An 18,409-nucleotide genomic window follows, 5' to 3' on the forward strand; every position below is an offset into this window, starting at 1 on the left:
AGAGCAGTGAGGTCCCCCCTGAGCCTCCTTTTCTCCAGGCTGAGCCCCCCAGCTCAGCTGTTCCCCCCAGGATTTGTTCTCCAGCCCTTTCCCAGTGATTTTTGCCCTCTCTGGCCCAGCTCCAACCCCTCAGTGTCATTTTTTGGGTGACACTGCACAAGCTGGGAGAGAATCCAACTCCCTGCCCAGCTCTGGCCCAGGTCTGTAGCACACTGAGTTTATTCCCACTGTTGCTCAGATTTGCAGCTTCAATCTGAAAGGGAATTTAGACCAAGAGGGAAATCAAGCTTTTCTTTTTTTTTTTTTTTTTTTTTTTTCCCCACAGTAAGATCCCAGCTCAGTCCTTTTTCAGGGAACAGAGAGCCAGAGTGAAATGTTATCACTGAGGAGATGCTGTTTGCAGCTCAAAGTAGAGGCTGAGAGGGAGAATTTTCACTCTGAAAACTTGATTTAGTCTGTAAAACATGGAGAGAGCACTCCCAGGGCTGCTGCCTCCTCAGGCACCTCAGCCTCAGCTCTGTCTTGCACACAGTTTAGGTTGAATCAAAAAAGTTTAAGCTTAAATTTAAGGTATATTTTTATATGTGCACATAAATTGCTGTGCTCTGCCTTCTTTCCTGCACTCCCAGACCCCTTTCTGCTCTCCCTGGAGGGTGTGTGGGAGTTCCAGGAGCAGAGCTCATATCCAAAGCACCTGGAATAAACGTGGAGCCCCCAGCAAAAGCAAATCAACTTCTGTCAAACTCAGATTCACCTCGCCAGGCACATTGCACAGGAGCTGTTCTTAAAATAATCCTTAGGAAAAAAACAAAGGGAAACAGCCAAACAGCCTTATCTCCTTTAACTCTGGCACCATTCTGTGACAAAATGATAAAATTAGAAACACAGCTGGTGTTAGAGAATGAAAAGGGGTTTATTAAAGGAAGGTCAAACAGTCACAGGGGCAGGGCTGAGCCAGTCACAGAAGGACCTGGAGAAAAGCTGGTGCGAATTCCCTACAGAACAGCATTCCCAATCCCAAGGAACCTCAGGAGGCACTCAGAGCCTGCAAATCCCAGAATCCTTAAGGCTGGAAAAGAGTTTAAGCTCAAAGTCCAACCATCACCCCATGGTCACCATCAAACCAAGTCCTCAAGTGCCACATCCACGTTTTTGGACACTCCCAGGCATGGGGGACTCTTCCCTGGGGATCCTGTTCCAATGTTTTACAGCCCTTCCCATGAAAAAAAAATCCTGCTATCCAGTCTGAACTGATCAGGGCTTAATGGGACTGATCAGAGGGTAAAATATGGTGGCAAGTGAGTTAAAAACATAATTTAGGTAAATCTGAAGGTGAATTTGGCCTCAAGGATGTAATAAATGGAGTTCCAGCTCCAGAAAGGATTTTAGAAAAATAAAACAGACAAGTCTGGTAGAAAATGAGGTAATATATTTACAAAAAATAAACACTTTTTAAAATCACATCATGGAAAATAATGACAAGAGAATCCCAATTCCAAATGGAGTTTCTGCAGCTTAAATAAGGGTCCTGCCCTGAAATGCCCTTTAGAAAAATTCTCTTTTCTCCAAAGCAAGGAGCTCGAGCTCTCCACTTCAGCAGAACCTTTTGTGTGAAGGTCAGCAAAGAGCAAAATTATCCTGATGAATTTTTAAATTATTCTTTGCTGCTCAGGTCCACTAAAAGAGTAATAATCTGGCAATAATCCCTGAGCAGTTACAGCTGTCACAGCTCCAGGGGGCTCAAGTTGTTCCTAAATTCGAGTTGCAAAGAATCTCAGCTGATTTTTGAAGGATCTTGAGGTCTTCTGAGCGCAGCATTTCCACCAAAGCCAGGTGGCTTTTGAGGTTCTCTCTGTCCCTTTTCAACTGGGAAATCTGCAGTTGAGACAAACGGGATGAAATGATTCAAAATTTTGATTATTTAACAGGACACGAAGAGAAAATCTGTGGAAATCTGTAAGGATTTTATTATGTTAAAATAGTGGGGTTTTTAATTCCACAAGAGGAACTTTAGCTGTAAAAAGGGGGAAAAAAAGAGGGAAAGGGAAAAATCATCAAAATTCTTACTCAGAAAATGACAATGTTCTGATAGAGAAAGGAACCTGAGCTCCTTGTTTTCCCAAGTTACCTGGAGAAGGACATGCTGGGTCTCCTCTATTAAAAACTGACAAATTTTTGCTGCTGTAGCCAAAGCCTGCTGTTCATTCCTGGCTGAAGGGACATCACCAAGCAGGATCCTCCTCCAGCAGGCACTGGAACCAAAATGTTTAAAGAATACAGAATTATTTGCTGCCCTCCCCAGCTGGATGCCAAACGTGGCTCTGCTGCCCTGGCCCTCACCTGGGCTCGTAACCCAGCCCAGGGATTTATTTTTAGTTCTCAGATCAATTTCTTCCACTCAGCAATGAATCTTCAAAGCACAAACAACTCTGAACAAGCCTTTTCTCATTAATTTATTCCCTCATTTCATTTATTTCAAGCAAAGTGCAGGTAATCATTTTCCATCCCTGATATTTGAGGCAGATTTGCCATTTGGAATAAATGCTCCAAGTGCACTGAGAGTCCCTGGAGATGAATTACAGCAACTTCCTTGGCCCTGGAATTCCAGCCTGTGGAACACATGACTCAAGGAAATCAAGCCAGGTTAAGAGCATTTAAAATTTCATCAAACCAACAGGAAAAAGGCCTGAAAGGAGCCTGAACCTTGGGGGATTATCTGGAGCTTGAAAGAGAAAATAATATAGGAAAGAAAATCACCAAAGGAGAGGGAGTTTAGAGTCACTGGTGTTCTCTGCCTTTCCTCTTTTCACTTCTCACCTGGGGTCAGCAAATCAGACACAGGAGATCCAAAAATTGCCCCAGTGTGTCACTCCCAGCCAGTAGAGAACAAAGAGTGAGGGGAAACAAAATATTGAAGGGGCTGGAAAACAAATCCTGGGAGGAGGGGCTGAAGGAGCTGGGGGGCTCAGCCTGGAGCAAAGGAGGCTCAGGGGGGACCTCACTGCTCTGCACAGCTCCTGCCAGGAGGGGCAGGGAAAGGAGGAGAGGAAATGGCCTCAGATGGCACCAGGGCAGGCTCAGCTTGGAGACTGGGACAGAAAATGTCCCTGGCAGAGTGGTCAGGCCTTGGGCTGAGCTGCCCAGGGAGGTTTGGAGTCCCTGGAATTGTCCCAGAGCAGTCTGGATGTGGCCTTGGGGACAGGGTTTGGGGTGCTGCTGCTGGGGCTGGGGTGGCACTGGGTGATCCTGGGGGGCTCTTCCCACCCTGGTGATCCCAGGCAATCCAAGCAGAAGGCTCCTGCACAGCCACCACACAAACCCTGAGGGTGCTCCCACTCACAATTCCTCTGCTGCCAGACCCAGCACCTGGAGGGCTGTCAGGAGTCTCCAGGATGGTCCCTCCCAGCCAAAGGTCAGGTTCCTGCAAAGTCCAAGGGAGAGATGAAGTTCAGGTGAGCTTTACAATGAGTTTTCTTCCTGAGACACATCAGCCATGGAAGATCTCCAGCTTTGACACTGCTGTTTATAACCTCTCCATCTCTCCCAAGCAGTGAGTTTGCTAAAAAACAAATAATTCTATTTTTTTGCTGGATTTTGATACTAGAAGCAAAATTTTTCTCCCAGAAAAACTGAATAAAAATCTCACCAAGAAACAAAAAACTCCAAATACTTACTCTAGGAAATCATGATCCTTTAGAATGGAAACTTTGGCCTTTCTCTGCTTGTCCAGTGGCGAGAAATATTTGAGGAGAGTATCTGCAGAAAAATACAGTTTAAATATTTAAATAAATTGTATGTAAGAGAAACCACAACCATCAATTCTGAGAAAAGATTTCAACCATGTTTTTCATGTGGGACTAAGATCAAAACCTGTTAAATTTTGGAGAACTTTCCAGAATTCTCAAAAGCTATCAGCACTCTCCAGGATTGTGTCCTCATAACAGAAATCCTGACTCAAACTGAAGTTATGGAACACTCCAAGCAAGCTCAGTTTGTGGAGATCTGGATTTCAATCCTCAGTGGTCAATCTAAGACATCCAGCTGGAATCTCTACACAGATGTTGTTAATAATAACAATTTTTAAAAATGAAATGGTAACAAAAACCATTTTTAACTAAGCAAAAATTAAATTATTAAAGTCAATGCAAATAGGTATCAAACCCTTTTCCACTCCTTGAGGATTTACACTCTCAGTTCTCTGGGTTTGTGCCTTTCAATGCTCAGACAATCCATAAACCCAACCTGCTGAGACATGAACACTGCTGTGAGGGTTGTCCATGGCAACAAATCCATATTCCAGCAGCAGCCTCTGATTATCATGAGGTCCATAGCAGATCAAAACTTCCTGGTATTTTCTGCAATGTGAATTTGTCCAAATTTCATAGCTCCTTGTCTGCTCATTAAAGCCAGCCTTGACCTTCAGGGAGTGAAAAATAAAAAGTTTTTACTCCTGGTAAGGTGAAAAAGGAAACAAACCTTTGAATTTTTAAACCTTAGAGGATTGAAACTCTTGTTCAATTGTGGGGAATTCTTGGAGAGACCCCAGAGCTGCACACACAGATGGCTCCACACGGGGTTGGCCTCTCCTGTGTGCCCCAGCTCAGTGGTGGCACCCAGAGCCTGACAGAAGGTGGAAATTCTCTCTGCACTCCCCTCAGGCTGCTCTGAGGCTTCAGCCAGAGGTGAAGTCACACAAGGACCATGGAACTCAGAATTTGTGTCAGGACAAAGAGTTTGTCTTGCTTTTAGGAGCAGATCAGGGGGGTGTTTACAAGTGGCTCTTCCCAAAAGATGTTTTGGATGCAAATCTCCCCCAGCCACTCTCCCTTGGCTTTGCTGCACAAACTGAAATATTTGAATTATAGAATTACTGAATGTTTGGGTTGGAGGGACCTTAAACATCTCATCCCATTCCATGGCAGGGACACCTCCCACTGTCCCAGGTGCTCCAGCCCCAGTGTCCAGCCTGGCCTTGGGCACTGCCAGGGATCCAGGGACAGCCCCAGCTGCTCTGGGAATTCCATCCCAGGAACAATTTCTCATTCCCAGTGTCCCACCCAGCCCTGCCCTCTGGCACTGGGAGCCATTCCCTGGTCCTGTCCCTCCAGTTCCTGAGGAGCTGAGACATTTCTCCCCCTGTGAGAGCTCTCCCTGCTCTCCCCACACTCCTCATCCATCACACAAATGCAGATGGCATCGACAGAGTGCACTTTATCAAAATAAAGACATTTCCTGATCTATTTTGAGCTTCTTACCTGAACATTTGGGCTGTGGTTTAGCAAATCTAAATATGGTGCCAAAGCATAAACATCTGGCTCCAGGGAGAAACACTCTCTGTGGGGATGTTTCATGTAGATTGTCCTGGTATTTACAGTGCACCAAGCCCACTGCAAAGCACTGAAATTAAAAATACTTCCTGTGCTCTCAGCAAATAAAGGCTGCAGGGAAGAGAAGAAAGCTTTGGAAGATCTGAACAGCTCTTGGATCATCATTTTTTGCTCCTGAGCCTTCCTTTTTAAGGGTTTTGGGAGAAGATTGATGACATCAGGCTCCAGACAAGCAGGGCAGGTGTAAGTCTTGGGTAGGACATCCAGGTAGGGCTTCCATGGAGATTTCTCCCCAGCGTGTTTCTCTGCTATCAAAAACGTGCACAGTGCCAGCAAAGGGGACACAGGGGGCTTCCAGCTATTGGAAAATAAAAATACAATAAAAATAGAAATTTTTAAAGAGAGAAATAAAAAAAAAAATTAATACATATAAAAGGTAAAATAAAAATAAAATTTCTTAGAAAGGTAAAAATAAAATAGAAATAAAAATAAAAATAAAAATAGAAAGGAAAATTAAAATAAATTAAAATAAAATAATAATAAAAAATTTAAATTACAATAAAAAATAAAATAGAAATTAAAATAAAAATAAACAAAAGTAAAAATAAAAATAAAATAGAAATACAAATAGAAATAGAAAAAAAAATAAAAAATTAAAATGAAAAGTAAAATAAAAATGAAAATAAAATATACATAAAAATAAAAATAAAAATAAGGAAAAACAGAAGTAAAATAAAAATAAAAATAGAGATAAAGTAATAATAAAAATACCAATGCAGCAGACCCACAGAGGTGAGATGGAAATGGACACAGCAGAGTTTTACCTCTCTCAGAGCTCTCTGGAAGTTATAAATAGCTTCTATTTAAAACTTCTTTGTGGTTCACCTCCAAGTCCTTTGGCTGATTTCCAAGGGGCAATAAAAGCTGGATTTAAAAACCATTTCAGGTGCACCCCTTGGGTTGCCTTTTTTCAGGGTACACAAGTATTCAATGCCCAGCACGGGGCTTCCTTCCAAATCTTCCACAATTCCAATCTGTTCCTAATTTTCTAAAAGGCCTTGGCTTTGCAGCCCAGTTTCATCTTCCTTCTCCTATTGCAGCTGACTCCCAAATTCCCAAAAAAAACACCATTCCTAACTGGCATTTAGGGCCAAGCAGGCTCTGAGCTCCAGCTGCAGCCTGTGCCCTCTCTCCAGCTCTGCCAAGCTAAAAGGGGATGTTCAGCATTTATCAAATGTTCAGAATTTATCAGATGTTCAGCATTTATCAAATGTTCTGTGGGGTTGTGAGGTCCCCAGGACGAGGTGAGAGATGAGAATCTGACTCCATGTTCTCAGAAGGCTGATATATTATATTTATATTACATATTATATTATATTTATATTACATATTATATTATATTATATTATATTACATTATATTACATATTATATTACATTATATTACATATTATATTATATTATATTATATTATATTATATTATATTATATTATATTATATTATATTATATTATATTATATTATATTATATTATATTATATTATATTATATTATATTATATTATATTATATTATATTATATTATATTCTTTAAGGCTATCCTAAAACTCTACTAAAGAAAGAGAAAGGAAACATCAGAAGGTTTAACAAGAATGATAATCACAAACTCCTGACTGACTCAGAGTCCAACACAGCTGGCTGGGATTGATCATTAATTAAAAACAATTCACACAGAAGCAATCAAAGATGCACCTTTAATAAACAACCTCCAGACCACATTCCCAAGCAATCAGATAATTATTGTTTTCATTCTTTTCTGAGGCCTCTCAGCTTCCCAGGAGAAAATCCTGGGCAAAGAGGATTTTTCAGAAAATATCATGGTGACAATGCTCAGTATTAAAATTTTCCCTACCTGAGCATTCCACAGCCCTGAAGTGCTGGCACCACTCAGGATATTCAGTTTAAAGCTCCACCACCCCTTCAGAGAATTCATTACTGCTGGAAAAAAACCCCTAAAGGCCACCAAGTGTCACTTGTCACTTACTTCTCAATGTGTCCTCCCAAGCAGCTGCTGAGGACAGTGCCCGTGGTGAGCAAACACTTCTCAGGCAAGGAAATAATCACATCTCCTGCCTTTGAGGGAGGAGGAAAACAAATTACACACAAAACCCAGTAAAAATCAAGGGTCAAGACTCATTTAATTACTGTGGGGACTGGTGGTTTCACATTATGGCTGCAACAGTCCAAAAGTCAGAAATTACATTCACAATGCATTTCTGAGCTTTGCTTGTTGCAAAAATCATTAAATGTCAAAACACCCTGAAGGGCTCCTGCATTAGAAACAACATCACCCACCTGAAGAGCTTTTGTTGCCATCAATCCTCTGCCTGTCCCTGAAGGAGGAACAAAGAGCAGCAGTAAATAAATGTAGATGTGGAAAAGCAGTGATCTGTGATCAGGGCAGCAGGGAAAAGCTCTAAAAGAACAGACACCATGTGTAACCAAACATAAATTCAATGACAGACTGTTCCACATAGATCTCATTTCTTTGTTCTCCAATTCTCTTTATTTTTCAGGATCTTTTCCCTGCACATCCTGCAGCATTTGCTGTCTAATTCCAGCAATTGTTCAGCTTTTTTTTTTTCTCCCACCTATGGCAATTATTCACCTTCTTTTTATCCATTTTTTCCTCACACACGTCTTTCATCACCAGCTGCAGCTCTTGCTTTCAGAGTTTTAACTAAACTTTAGCATTTCTGGTCACAAGATTTCTCTCTGATCCATTCTGTTCTTTCTGCTCTGTCTATAATATTACAAAATGTTTAAAATACAACCTACAGAAAGAGAAAAAAGTATAAGTATAAATCTTTAATGTAAACATTACTAAGTGAACCTCAGCTCTCTGCTGAACTTGCTTGGGGATAAAAAGAAAAACAAGTTATAACAAGGCTGAATTCCAAAAACTGTTTTATTAACACTTCAAATTTGGGCTTTTTCAGGTCTCTGTATCTATTTTTTCATGTTAAATTGACATTACAAGAATCCTGGAAGAGTATCAGTAACTGTTTTTTTCTTGATCCAGACAGGATCATAATTCAAAATGAAAGCAGGAATCTAAAATTCTTAGAAGATTTAGAAATTTGTACTATCAAGAAATAATTAAAGCATTACCCCAGAACTCTGCTGGCCTTAAATTATTGTCTTCAAATCCTCTCTCTTTTAGCCACTTCTTAAGTCTAATGTATTCCAGCTTGTGACTGCAGTTGACTAAAAATAGAAAAATAAATTAATGCTATTAAAGAGCATTCTGTTGGACAATAAAGGAAATATAAACATTTTACTGTATAGTCAGAGAAACTGTATTTTGAACATTTTAAAGCATAACAGAATGGCAAGAAAGAATTGAACTAAATAAATTTGGGGTCTCTGGGCACTGGGAGGTCTCAGAAATGTGTGAGTTATTCAGCATATCCAAGGAACTTTAGAATAATGTGATATTTGCCATTAGGCAAAAAAGAGAGCTCAGAAAATTCACCGTGCTCTCCTTGGGACCATAAACTAAAGCTCAGATATTTGTGTATAAAAAAGGTAACATTTACGAATGTAATTTTCCAAGCACAAAGGCTTTTGAAATTATAAACAAGAAAATGACACCTTGAGGAAAAAAATGGTTTATTATTTAACTTCCAGGTATGATGATACCTCCATCTATAAAACTCTTTGAGTGCTTTCTTCTTCTCTTTCGACCTGTCCTTCCTCTGCTTTTCTTCATATTAAACAACAGATTTTCCTTTTTTTAGACAACCTAAATTAAAAAAAAAAAAATTAAAATAACTGATTCAGAAACATTTAAAGTCACATTCAAATTTATTACTGAGAGGGTGGGCAGGCCCTGGCCCAGGGTGCCCAGAGCAGCTGGGGCTGCCCCTGGATCCCTGGCAGTGCCCAAGGCCAGGCTGGACACTGGGGCTGGAGCAGCCTGGCACAGTGGGAGGTGTCCCTGCCATGGGACTGGGATGGGATGGGATGATCCTTCAAAGACTTATGGAATATCCTGAGTTGGGAAAGATCCACAGGGATCCCCCAGTGCCACCCCTGCCCTGCCCAGACCCCACCAAGCCCAGCCTGGGCATCCCTGGCAGCGCTGGCCAAAGGCTCCTGGAGCTCTGGCAGCCTCGGGGCCGTGCCCATTCCCTGGGCAGCCTGGGCAGTGCCAGCACCCTCTGGGGGAGAACCTTGCCCTGATCTCTTTCCTTTTGCCAAAACTGCCCCGAACTAAGAACTAACCCTCCAAGCGCAGCTTTTCCCTGCCAGGACGGAGGGCCTCAGGGAGCCGGGATCACCCACAGGCGCTCGGGCTCCTCCAGAGGCCGGCCCTCCATCCCATCCCATTCCTTTGGGTTGAAAAGACCTCAGAGATCATCGAGTCCAAATCCCATCCCCCGTCATCCCATCCGAGCCCAGAACTGGGAATCCTGTGCTAACCAGACCCCCATTCCCCGCCCGGCACAAACCCCGGGGACGGGAGAGACAGAAACGGCCCCGGCCGCGCTGCGGGAGCGGAACTTCCTGAGGGAGCGCCCGTGCTCCGCGCACTGCCCCTGGGAGCCCCAACCGCATCCCCCCCTGCCAGCCCACACTGTGATTCCCGAGTCTCTCCCGCGGGCTGGAATAGCAGCCCGGTGTCCCAAACCCACCTGCAAAGGGGACACAAGGACCGACATTGCCTCGCTGTCCCTCTCCGCGAGTCCCCGCCCGCTCCCGCGCCCCTGAGGCGGGGCTGCCCCGCCATCTTAGGGGCGTCCCCATGTCGCTTCCCCGCGGTGTGCGGGTGTGTGTGCCTCGGGTATAACGTGTTCTGTCCTTGCTGTGTGGAGCTGAGGGACGAGGGAGAGGCGCCCGCCGTGCTGGAGGTGGGTGATGGAGTGCTGGGTGTCCCCCCCGGACCCTTCACCCCCGCGTCCCCCCTGAGGGCGTCGGGGTTCATGGCGGGTTCCCTCCCCGTGAGAGAAGGCGGAGAGAGGGAGACTTGCGGTGAGGGGAGAATGGCGTTCCCGACCCTGGGGCGTCACTCCGGAGATTCTTGGAATGATGTACATTCGCTGGATGCCTGCTTAGGGTTACAAGTAAATTGGAAGAAAGAGATGGTAATGATGCCAAAAGGGGGCAAAGCCAGCGTTTAAACTTGTTTTTATGGGGGAAGTGCAGCTTCTTTCAATGCCCTGTATCGCTTAGAAAAGCAGCAAGCAGGTTTTCCGAGGCTGTGTTACACAACCAGCCATTGTAGTCGGCCTGTGCTCTGCTGTTTTCCCCCGAAAAGCTGTAATTGCTCCCCCTGCCTGGCGCTGGAAGATAAAGATACCCCATCCTTTTTTTATATTGTTGGGAACCTTAAAGATCATCCAGTTCCAGCCTTTGCCGTGGACAGGAATATCTTGTACTAAACCAGGTTGCTCAGGTTTTGAGCCTGAAGTTTTCAGCAAAACTTGAGCTGACCCAATTGAATATTCCCAAAAGGTGGAAAGTCTTTCTGTGAGGTGTAAGTGCAGAAGAGCTTACTCCCACAAAAAGTTAATTTAGTTCTAAAGATTAGTCACGGGCATTTTTTAGTTGAAACATTTCTTTTGTCTGTTTACCCATCACTGGTTGGCCTTGCTCAGAACACTTAACACCAGATTTCTCCGTGAATACCTCGTGTTGCCTTAGGAATTTGCACAGGAATGTGGTTTCACATAATCCAAGGTGGAATTTTAAATAATTTTTAAAAGGAAAAATACTTGCCTAGGGAGGCTCCACACTGCTGGAAATGTTCAAGGCCAGGTTGGATGGGGCTTGGAGCGACCTGGGATAGTGTAAAGTGTCCATGGCAATGAGACAGTCTTTAAGGTTGTGGGGGTTTTAGTTGTTGCTTTCTCTGGATTTGAATTGAAGGCACTCCAGACGGTGTTTCATGTTTGGATTTAAGTCTTTATTATTTCTTATCAGTAAAACAGTCTCACTGCTGTGAGTTCGGCAGCTTTTCATTAGAAGGCACAAAGTGACCAACAATCTCTTGTTAAAAACAAGGATTTTTAAGGTTGAACTATCCAATGAAGAACCGACACCTGGATTATTTTCCCTTTTACCCCAATAACTGATCCCACAGAGCTGCAATGGGGACTTTTCTGCCCAATTACAAAATGCCACCCAAACCCATGGAGAAGGAAGAAGAAGGTGAAGAAGAAACCCAGGACCACACCCTGTGCCCTCCATCTTGCTTCCATCCACAACATACTAAAAATCCCAAAACCTCAATTCCTCACCAGGTGACACACCTGCACTGCTCTCTATAATCTATTGCACACTTCTGTGGATTCCAGTCTGTCTTGAAGTCTGGGAAACTTTCTCCATGGATGAGGGTCAGAGTCAGTGCTGCCTGGGGGTCAGGGCACCCCAGAGCAGACAGAGAAATATTCCTGGTGTCCTGGGCTTCCACAGTCCCTTCCCACCCAGGCCATCCCATGATTCTCATTCCTTTCCAAACAGCCATTTTGTCTGTCTGACTGACCTTTCCTTTGCTGTTGGCAGTTCCCGTGACCTTGGCTCACGTTTTGAGGGGACAATGTCCAGCGTGCAGGTGGCTGTGGTGACAGGCTCCAACAAAGGGATCGGCCTGGCCATCGTGCGGGCCCTGTGCAGGCAGTTCCCGGGGGATGTGTACCTGACGTGCCGGGATCCCGGCCGTGGCCAGGCTGCTGTGGCCCAGCTCCAGCAGGAGGGGCTGCACCCACTCTTCCACCAGCTGGACATCGATGACCTGCAGAGCATCCGAGCGCTCCGGGACTTCCTCAAGGACAAGTATGGAGGGCTCAACGTGCTGGTGAACAATGCTGGCATCGCCTTCAAAGGTAGGAAGTGCTCCTGTGTTCTGTGGAGAGGGCAGTGGGTGCATCCAGCACTTCTGTGCCAGTGCCACGCTGCATTTTTGCTCAGGCAAACTTGCCATCTTAAGTAAGATGTGAGAACAGTGTTCCAGAGCAGGCTCAGCTTGGCCAGCAGCAGGAATTTGCCCATGGAAAGGGTGCTCAGGCCTTGCCCAAGGAGCTCTGCAGTGCCCATCCCTGCAGGTGTCCCCTGGAGGTGGCACTGAGTGCTCTGGGCTGGGGACAAGGTGGCCATGGGGCACAGCTGGCACTCCCTGGGCTGGGAGGGCTTTTGCAGCTGTAACAATTCATTGATGCTGTAAACATGCCTCCCTGGAGGGCTCTGTGTGCACCACACTGAAGTGTTGAGGCACACAGGGCAGGTGGGCTGGGCTGGGTTGAGTGCCTCAGTGCCCAGGAGTTCCAGCAGGGCCATGGGAGCCCATCTCCATTGGGAATGGCTCCCAGTGCCTCAGGGAGCTGCTGTGTTTTCTCTCTTCTCCACCCCCATGCTCTGTTCTGTGCTCTCTGCTCAGGGATTCCAGCTGATGAAAAAGCACCTTTATTGTCCCTGGGTGGGCTTTGCTGTCTCAGAGTTTCTCGAACCATTCAGTCACCTCTAAACTACTCAAATCCTGCTGTGCTGGGCAGGAATGTAACCCTTTCACCTCCCAGCGGGCAGAAAGGCAGGGCAAGTGAGAAAGACACAGCAGTTTCCAGGTGGAAGGATGCATTCTTATTGTGTATGAAATCCAGAATCAGAATTTGCTCCAGACAGAGCAAATCCCAAGTCTGGCTGATGGTTTTATGGAGGGGATTGTGCCCCTGTACCCCCCACAGGTGAGAGCCCACCTGCAGAGCTGTCCCAGCCCTGGAGGAGCTGCAGCTGCTGCAGAGAGCCCAGAGGAGGCTCCAGGATGGGCAGAGGGCTGGAGCAGCTCTGCTGGGAGGAAAGGCTGGCACAGCTGGCATTGCTCACCTGCACAGGAGAAGCTTTGGGCTGAGCTAATTGGTGCATTCCAAGGGGGAACAGCTCCACACTGAGAGAGAGTAGGGAACTTCTCATGGAGTGGAAGTGCAGTGATGATGTTCTGACTCTTTTGCCTGTTACTTTATAGGAAAATTGCTTAAGATCACCTTCTTGAGAAGCAGCTCTTAATTGAATTGTCTGAGCTTCAGGGTGTGCTCAGGAAAAATTCCAGCAGCAGTTAAAACATCACTTCCGCATGCTTAGCCTTGACTTTCCTGGAGCTGAGAGCAGCTGAGTCAGCAGCAGGTCACACAATTTAGGAACTGTTAAAGTTTAACTGTTAAACTGTTAAAAACTGTTTAACTGATAAAGGAACTGTTGCTGAGTATCAAGCACAGAGGGTGTAACATCTGTGTAAGAACTTGCTGTGATGCTTCTCTCACAGTTTTAATTTTTGCTTCCCAGATTGCTGTTTCTACCCAACTTGCTTCTTGCCTCAGCAAGTTTTTGCTGCCATCCCAGAATTTATGCTTTCTTCTTAGCTGTAGCATTGATGCATTGTTCACAGGGGTCTTAGGATGAGGGAAGAGATGAGAAAGTTGACTCCATATTTCAGAAGGCTTGGTTCATTATTTTATGATATTTATTGTGTTAGAACTATACTAAAAGAATAGAAGAAAGGATTTCAGCAGAAGGCTGGCTAAGAATAGAAAAGGAATGAATAACAAAGGTTTGTCTGTGACCCAGACAGTCTGGACAGCTGGACTGGGATTGGCCATTAATTAGAAACAACCACACGAGACCAATCCCAGATCCACCTGCTGCATCCCACAGCAGCAGATAAGAATTGTTTACAGTTTGTTCCTGAGGCCTCTCAGCAACTCAGGAGGGGAAAATCCTAAGGAAAGGATTCTTCATAGAACATGTTGGTGACATAGCATTATGTGCTATTGCAGCCTGTCAAAGATTAGGTTTGCCATTAAGTTTTGTTATTTTGGTTTTGTGCTGCATTTCTCCAGCCAAGTCCTTGAACCAGCAAAAACTTCCTGTAGCAAATGGTGGTGAAGCTGTGGTTGTCTTCTGGATGGGCCTCTCTGGGAAGAGTTTTCTGATAAAGCTTCTTAAATCAGTGGAGTTCAGGATGTTACCAATATCCTGTTAGACATATGAGTTTGGGGTTTGGGCTGTGAGGAAGTTCTCTCTCACAAGGAAGGCAGGATGTGGAGCAGGATTTGGGGTTCTGTAGGATTTTAATTCTCCCCCTGCCATAACCCTGGCCATGGGTCATGATCTGGCTTCATGTGTGAGGTTTAAATGCAAGTGAGTGATTTGCAAATGAGTGTGGGTCATTAAACAGGCTTTATAATAAAAACCACATCAAATAATGACCTGTTACAATTTCTCTTTTGAATTATCGTGGATTTGGGTACAATGAACACCTGCCCAGTCTGTGATCATATGCCTGTTTTCTAATTATTAAAAACAGCAACTCAGGTAAACTTTTGAGGTTTGGTAACTTCTATTCAAACAGTGTTACAATTCTAATTTTTGTTATTTTTTTCCCCCTTCTTATGACCAGTTCATGACACCACTCCATTTGCAGTCCAAGCTGAGGTTACACTGAAGACAAACTTTTTTGGGACCAGGAATGTTTGCACAGAATTGCTGCCTCTTGTGAAGCCATATGGTGAGTGAAACATAACAAGTGGAGAAAGAGTTTTGTTTGAATTTTGGCCCTTTTCAATGGGAAATGCTGTCCAGTCTCAGGCACTGCACCACTGTTTCAGATGTGGTGCTGTGATGTGTTTGCTGCTGTAAATGAAATATAGTCTCTCCTAATATTTAAATACATCAAGGTTTTCAAGGAAAAAAGAAGTCAAGTGCATGAAAAACAGGTTTTTATTTCCTGAGGGAGAAGGAATAAACAGAGTGAGTGAATTCTGGGGAGAGAGGAAACCATGCCAGAGTTGCAGTCTAGAACTCTTAATAAAGTCATTAACAGCATTAATTTCTGTGGCTTTTAAGATTTAAATCCCCAAATTCACCACAGAATGGCTGTGAAGTAGCAGCAAAGAGGAGAAACAATTAAACATAATTTTGGAGATGATGAGTGATTTACTGATTCAGCTGACTTGTTCCTCTCACTGAAGTGCTGGGAGATTAAATCCTTACATTTTTAAATCTCTAGGTATTATTTTTGCTGTAGTAAGAGTGTACCTGCTGAATGTGAAGTTGTTTCCTGGAGGTTTATCTGAAACTTTTGCAGGTTCACACCTTAAATTACCTCTCCTGGTATTTACTAGAAATCAGAACATTGAGTTCATCTGATTCTCCAGGAGCTCTACAAAACAGCCAACCTAAAATATTTTACAGGTATTCACCTGAGGAGTGAATCCAGAACTGGAGAGCAGCCCCACTTCAGTGTGAGCTGAAAATGTGCTGGTGTTCACAGGGGTCCCAGGATGAGGGAGGAGATGAGAGCCTTGACTCCATGTTTCAGAAGGCTGATTTATTGTTTTATGATCTATATTATATTAAAAGAAAATTATATACTAACACTATACTAAAAGAACAGAAGAAAGGATTTCATCAGAAGGCTTGAAAGGAATGAAATGGAATTATAATAAAATCTTGTGAGTGACCAGAGACTTGACACAGGTGGCTGTCATTGGTCATCAAGTAAAAACAACTCCCATGGACCAATCACAGATGCACCTGTTGCATTCCACAGCAGCACATAATTATTTTTCTTTTCCTCTGAGGTTTCTCAGCTTCTCAGGAGAAAAAATCCTAGTGAAGGATTTTTCACAAAAGATGTCCGTGACAGAGAATGTGTGGAAAAAATCCCTTTTTGTTCTCTTTTCAGGCCGGGTGGTGAATGTGTCCAGCATGGTGAGCAGCTCCGCCCTGCGAGGCTGCAGCCAGGAGCTGCAGCAGAAATTCCGCAGTGACACCATCACTGAGGAGGAGCTGGTGCAGCTCATGGCCAAATTCGTGGAAGACACCAAGAGAGGAGTCCATGAGAAGGAGGGCTGGCCAAACACTGCCTATGGGGTGTCCAAAATCGGGGTCACTGTCCTGTCCAGGATCCAGGCGCGGCTGTTGAACGAGCAGAGGAAAGGCGACCACGTCCTCCTCAACGCCTGCTGCCCTGGCTGGGTGAGGACAGACATGGCAGGGCCCAAGGCCACCAAGTCCCCAGACGAGGGGGCTGAGACCCCCGTTTATTTGGCCCTTTTGCCTTCCAGTGCTGATGCTCCTCATGGCCAATTTGTCAGTGACAAAACTGTCAAACCCTGGTGAGCTCAGGGAGGTGGGGATGGAAAGGGCTGAGCTCATTTTCCTGATTTCGTTCCTAATTCCATCATTCCCTTTTCCCTCTCCCCTGGGATGGCTCTCATGGAGCTGGGATGAGGAAGCAGGTGCCTTATCTCTTATCACAGTAGAATTTTCCAGGATCCAGAGCTGTTCTGGAGGCTGCACAGGGTTTTCTAAAGAGGATGGGGCTGTTCCAGAGCTGTGATCTGTCTGGGGGGAGACTCAAGACTAGAATCACTGTTGGACACACATTCCTTACTATCAGAACTAAATGAAATTAGGTGAAAATAAAAATAGCACTGATCCATCATTTATAGCCAAACATAATCAGTTGGTGTTATTAATATATCAATAAATAATTACTGATTTGTATTCTGGTACTTAATTATTGTGATACTAAAAACTTACAAAGTCAGAAAATATATTTTCATTCTCTGCAGCAGAGTTTGTGGCTGGGATTTGTGGTGTGTGCATTGGATACAGAGAAAATAAACTACAGACCTGACACAGCAAAATGTTCCTCAGTTCCTTTATTGCACAGCCAAAAGTTTCCTTAATAAAATCTGAATTAACTGCTCTCCACATAGCAGCAACAAGAACTGTGGAGTGATATGGAGAGCTCTACATTTCCTGAAATGTTGCTTATTGCCTTTCAAAGTCTCAGAGTTGAAAAACTGCCTCTTCTGAGGCTGAAGGAGCTGGAAACAATTGCCCATAAAGCTGTTGTTAGTAATGACAAATCAATGAGGGGCTTGTTAATTGTTAATCAGGAGTCAGGGAGGCAATGCTGGCTGCCTTTTGGCATTGGCCTCCCCCAGAACAGCTTGGGTTGGGAAGCCTTGGAGTGGAAGGCATTGGGAATAAATATAGTGGGGGATTATTAATTGCCTATCAGCACAGAACAAAGGGCTGGTTATAAATTGGTTTTTTAAGCATACAGGAGCGTTGTTTTTGTGAAGAATTACCTCATCAGTCATGCCCCAGAGCTCCTGGAAGAGAAGGCCAAAAGTTCTCAGGATAATCTATTCTGTGGGAAGGAAAAAAAACTCAGAGACCTAGGGGAAAAAAATACAAAAGTGTTGGAACCCTGGCTGCTGAGAATTCCAGACTTTCTGAGCTGCCAGGCACTGACCCCCAGAGAACACTGCAGTGACCTGAGGGCCTGGAGAAGCTTCCAGAAGGGAATGACAGAACTGGGATTGTGGGTGTGGGATTTGGATAGAAGTGTGTGATATCACAGGGTGGGAAACTCAGAGCTGAAGGGTTTAGAATATAAAAATATATATACAGAGAGCAAGACAGAGGATTTAGGGCAGAGGCTGCTCCTTCTTCTCCATGGGTTTGGGTGGTTTTGTGTCAGTGGACAGAAAAGTCCCCATTGTGGGCTTCAAGTGATTAGTTACTGGGTTAAAAGTGGGAATAAGTTAGGTGCCATTTCTTAATTGGACAGTTTACCCTGAAAAGACCTTGGAGAGAAAGATAGCCAGCCATTTTTGTACCTTGTTAGGGAAATAGTGCAGAACTCACAGTTTGTGAGACTGTAACATAGACAAAAAAAAAAAAACATTTGAGTCTGAGCATGAACTATAATCTCAAATGCTTTCAATCCCCATCCCACATAAGAAAAAATAAACCCAGAGCCAGCACAAAAGCTGTGAAAGTTTTGTCTGCTACACTGTAACTCAACCCTGCTGATGAGAAAAAGCAGTTTGTGTGTGTCCTTCCAGTTGTGTTCCTGGGAACTCAGCAAAACACAGCGTGGCTCTTGGATTTAGTCAGAGCTTTAAGAGACTTCATCCTGCAGTGGAGAACCCTGCCTAACTCTTCATCCCTCGAGTGCTGCCTGAATCACTGAGCTTAAAGAGCTGTCTGTCCATCTGTGTGGCATCTCCAA

The 18,409-nt window shown here is 44.3% G+C and overlaps 2 protein-coding genes across 5 annotated transcripts; one reads left to right on the forward strand and one right to left on the reverse strand.

Moving 5' to 3' along the window:
• Positions 1-1,409: 1,409 nt before the first annotated feature.
• Positions 1,410-10,161, reverse strand: SETD4 (SET domain containing 4). Of its 4 annotated transcripts, none has more exons than XM_059840155.1 (11): positions 10,023-10,161; positions 9,028-9,130; positions 8,497-8,592; positions 7,681-7,718; positions 7,370-7,458; positions 5,256-5,685; positions 4,243-4,417; positions 3,675-3,756; positions 3,341-3,421; positions 2,129-2,252; positions 1,410-1,875 (listed from the first exon to the last, which is right to left on the reverse strand). In XM_059840155.1, the coding sequence occupies exons 2-11, from the start codon at positions 9,095-9,097 to the stop codon at positions 1,741-1,743; spliced, it is 1,320 nt and encodes a 439-aa protein (XP_059696138.1). In that variant the 5' UTR covers positions 9,098-9,130; positions 10,023-10,161; the 3' UTR covers positions 1,410-1,740. The 4 variants fall into 4 exon arrangements, with proteins under 4 accessions (XP_059696138.1, XP_059696139.1, XP_059696140.1 ...); XM_059840156.1 differs by having other exon boundaries at positions 8,980-9,130; positions 10,023-10,069; XM_059840157.1 differs by having other exon boundaries at positions 7,681-7,801; positions 8,980-9,130; positions 10,023-10,069.
• Positions 10,098-17,030, forward strand: CBR1 (carbonyl reductase 1). The gene is made up of 4 exons (XM_059840160.1): positions 10,098-10,238; positions 11,893-12,212; positions 14,777-14,884; positions 16,064-17,030. The coding sequence occupies exons 2-4, from the start codon at positions 11,927-11,929 to the stop codon at positions 16,498-16,500; spliced, it is 831 nt and encodes a 276-aa protein (XP_059696143.1). The 5' UTR covers positions 10,098-10,238; positions 11,893-11,926; the 3' UTR covers positions 16,501-17,030.
• Positions 17,031-18,409: the final 1,379 nt, after the last annotated feature.

The sequence above is a fragment of the Haemorhous mexicanus genome, chromosome 2 (assembly GCF_027477595.1).
Source record: "Haemorhous mexicanus isolate bHaeMex1 chromosome 2, bHaeMex1.pri, whole genome shotgun sequence".
NCBI classification, from domain to species: domain Eukaryota; kingdom Metazoa; phylum Chordata; class Aves; order Passeriformes; family Fringillidae; genus Haemorhous; species Haemorhous mexicanus.

Excerpts from the sequence above, each read along its gene's own strand:
- SETD4 (XM_059840155.1), bottom strand. The coding sequence starts at position 9,097 with ATGAAGAAAAGCAGAGGAAGGACAGGTCGAAAGAGAAGAAGAAAGCAC. Across the intron at positions 8,593-9,027 it reads AAAGAGTTTTATAGATGGAG|TCAACTGCAGTCACAAGCTG; the intron begins GTATCATCATAC and ends TTCTATTTTTAG. Across the intron at positions 3,422-3,674 it reads AAGGATCATGATTTCCTAGA|GAACCTGACCTTTGGCTGGG; the intron begins GTAAGTATTTGG and ends TGGACTTTGCAG.
- CBR1 (XM_059840160.1), top strand. The coding sequence starts at position 11,927 with ATGTCCAGCGTGCAGGTGGCTGTGGTGACAGGCTCCAACAAAGGGATC. Across the intron at positions 12,213-14,776 it reads TGCTGGCATCGCCTTCAAAG|TTCATGACACCACTCCATTT; the intron begins GTAGGAAGTGCT and ends TCTTATGACCAG. Across the intron at positions 14,885-16,063 it reads GCCTCTTGTGAAGCCATATG|GCCGGGTGGTGAATGTGTCC; the intron begins GTGAGTGAAACA and ends TTCTCTTTTCAG.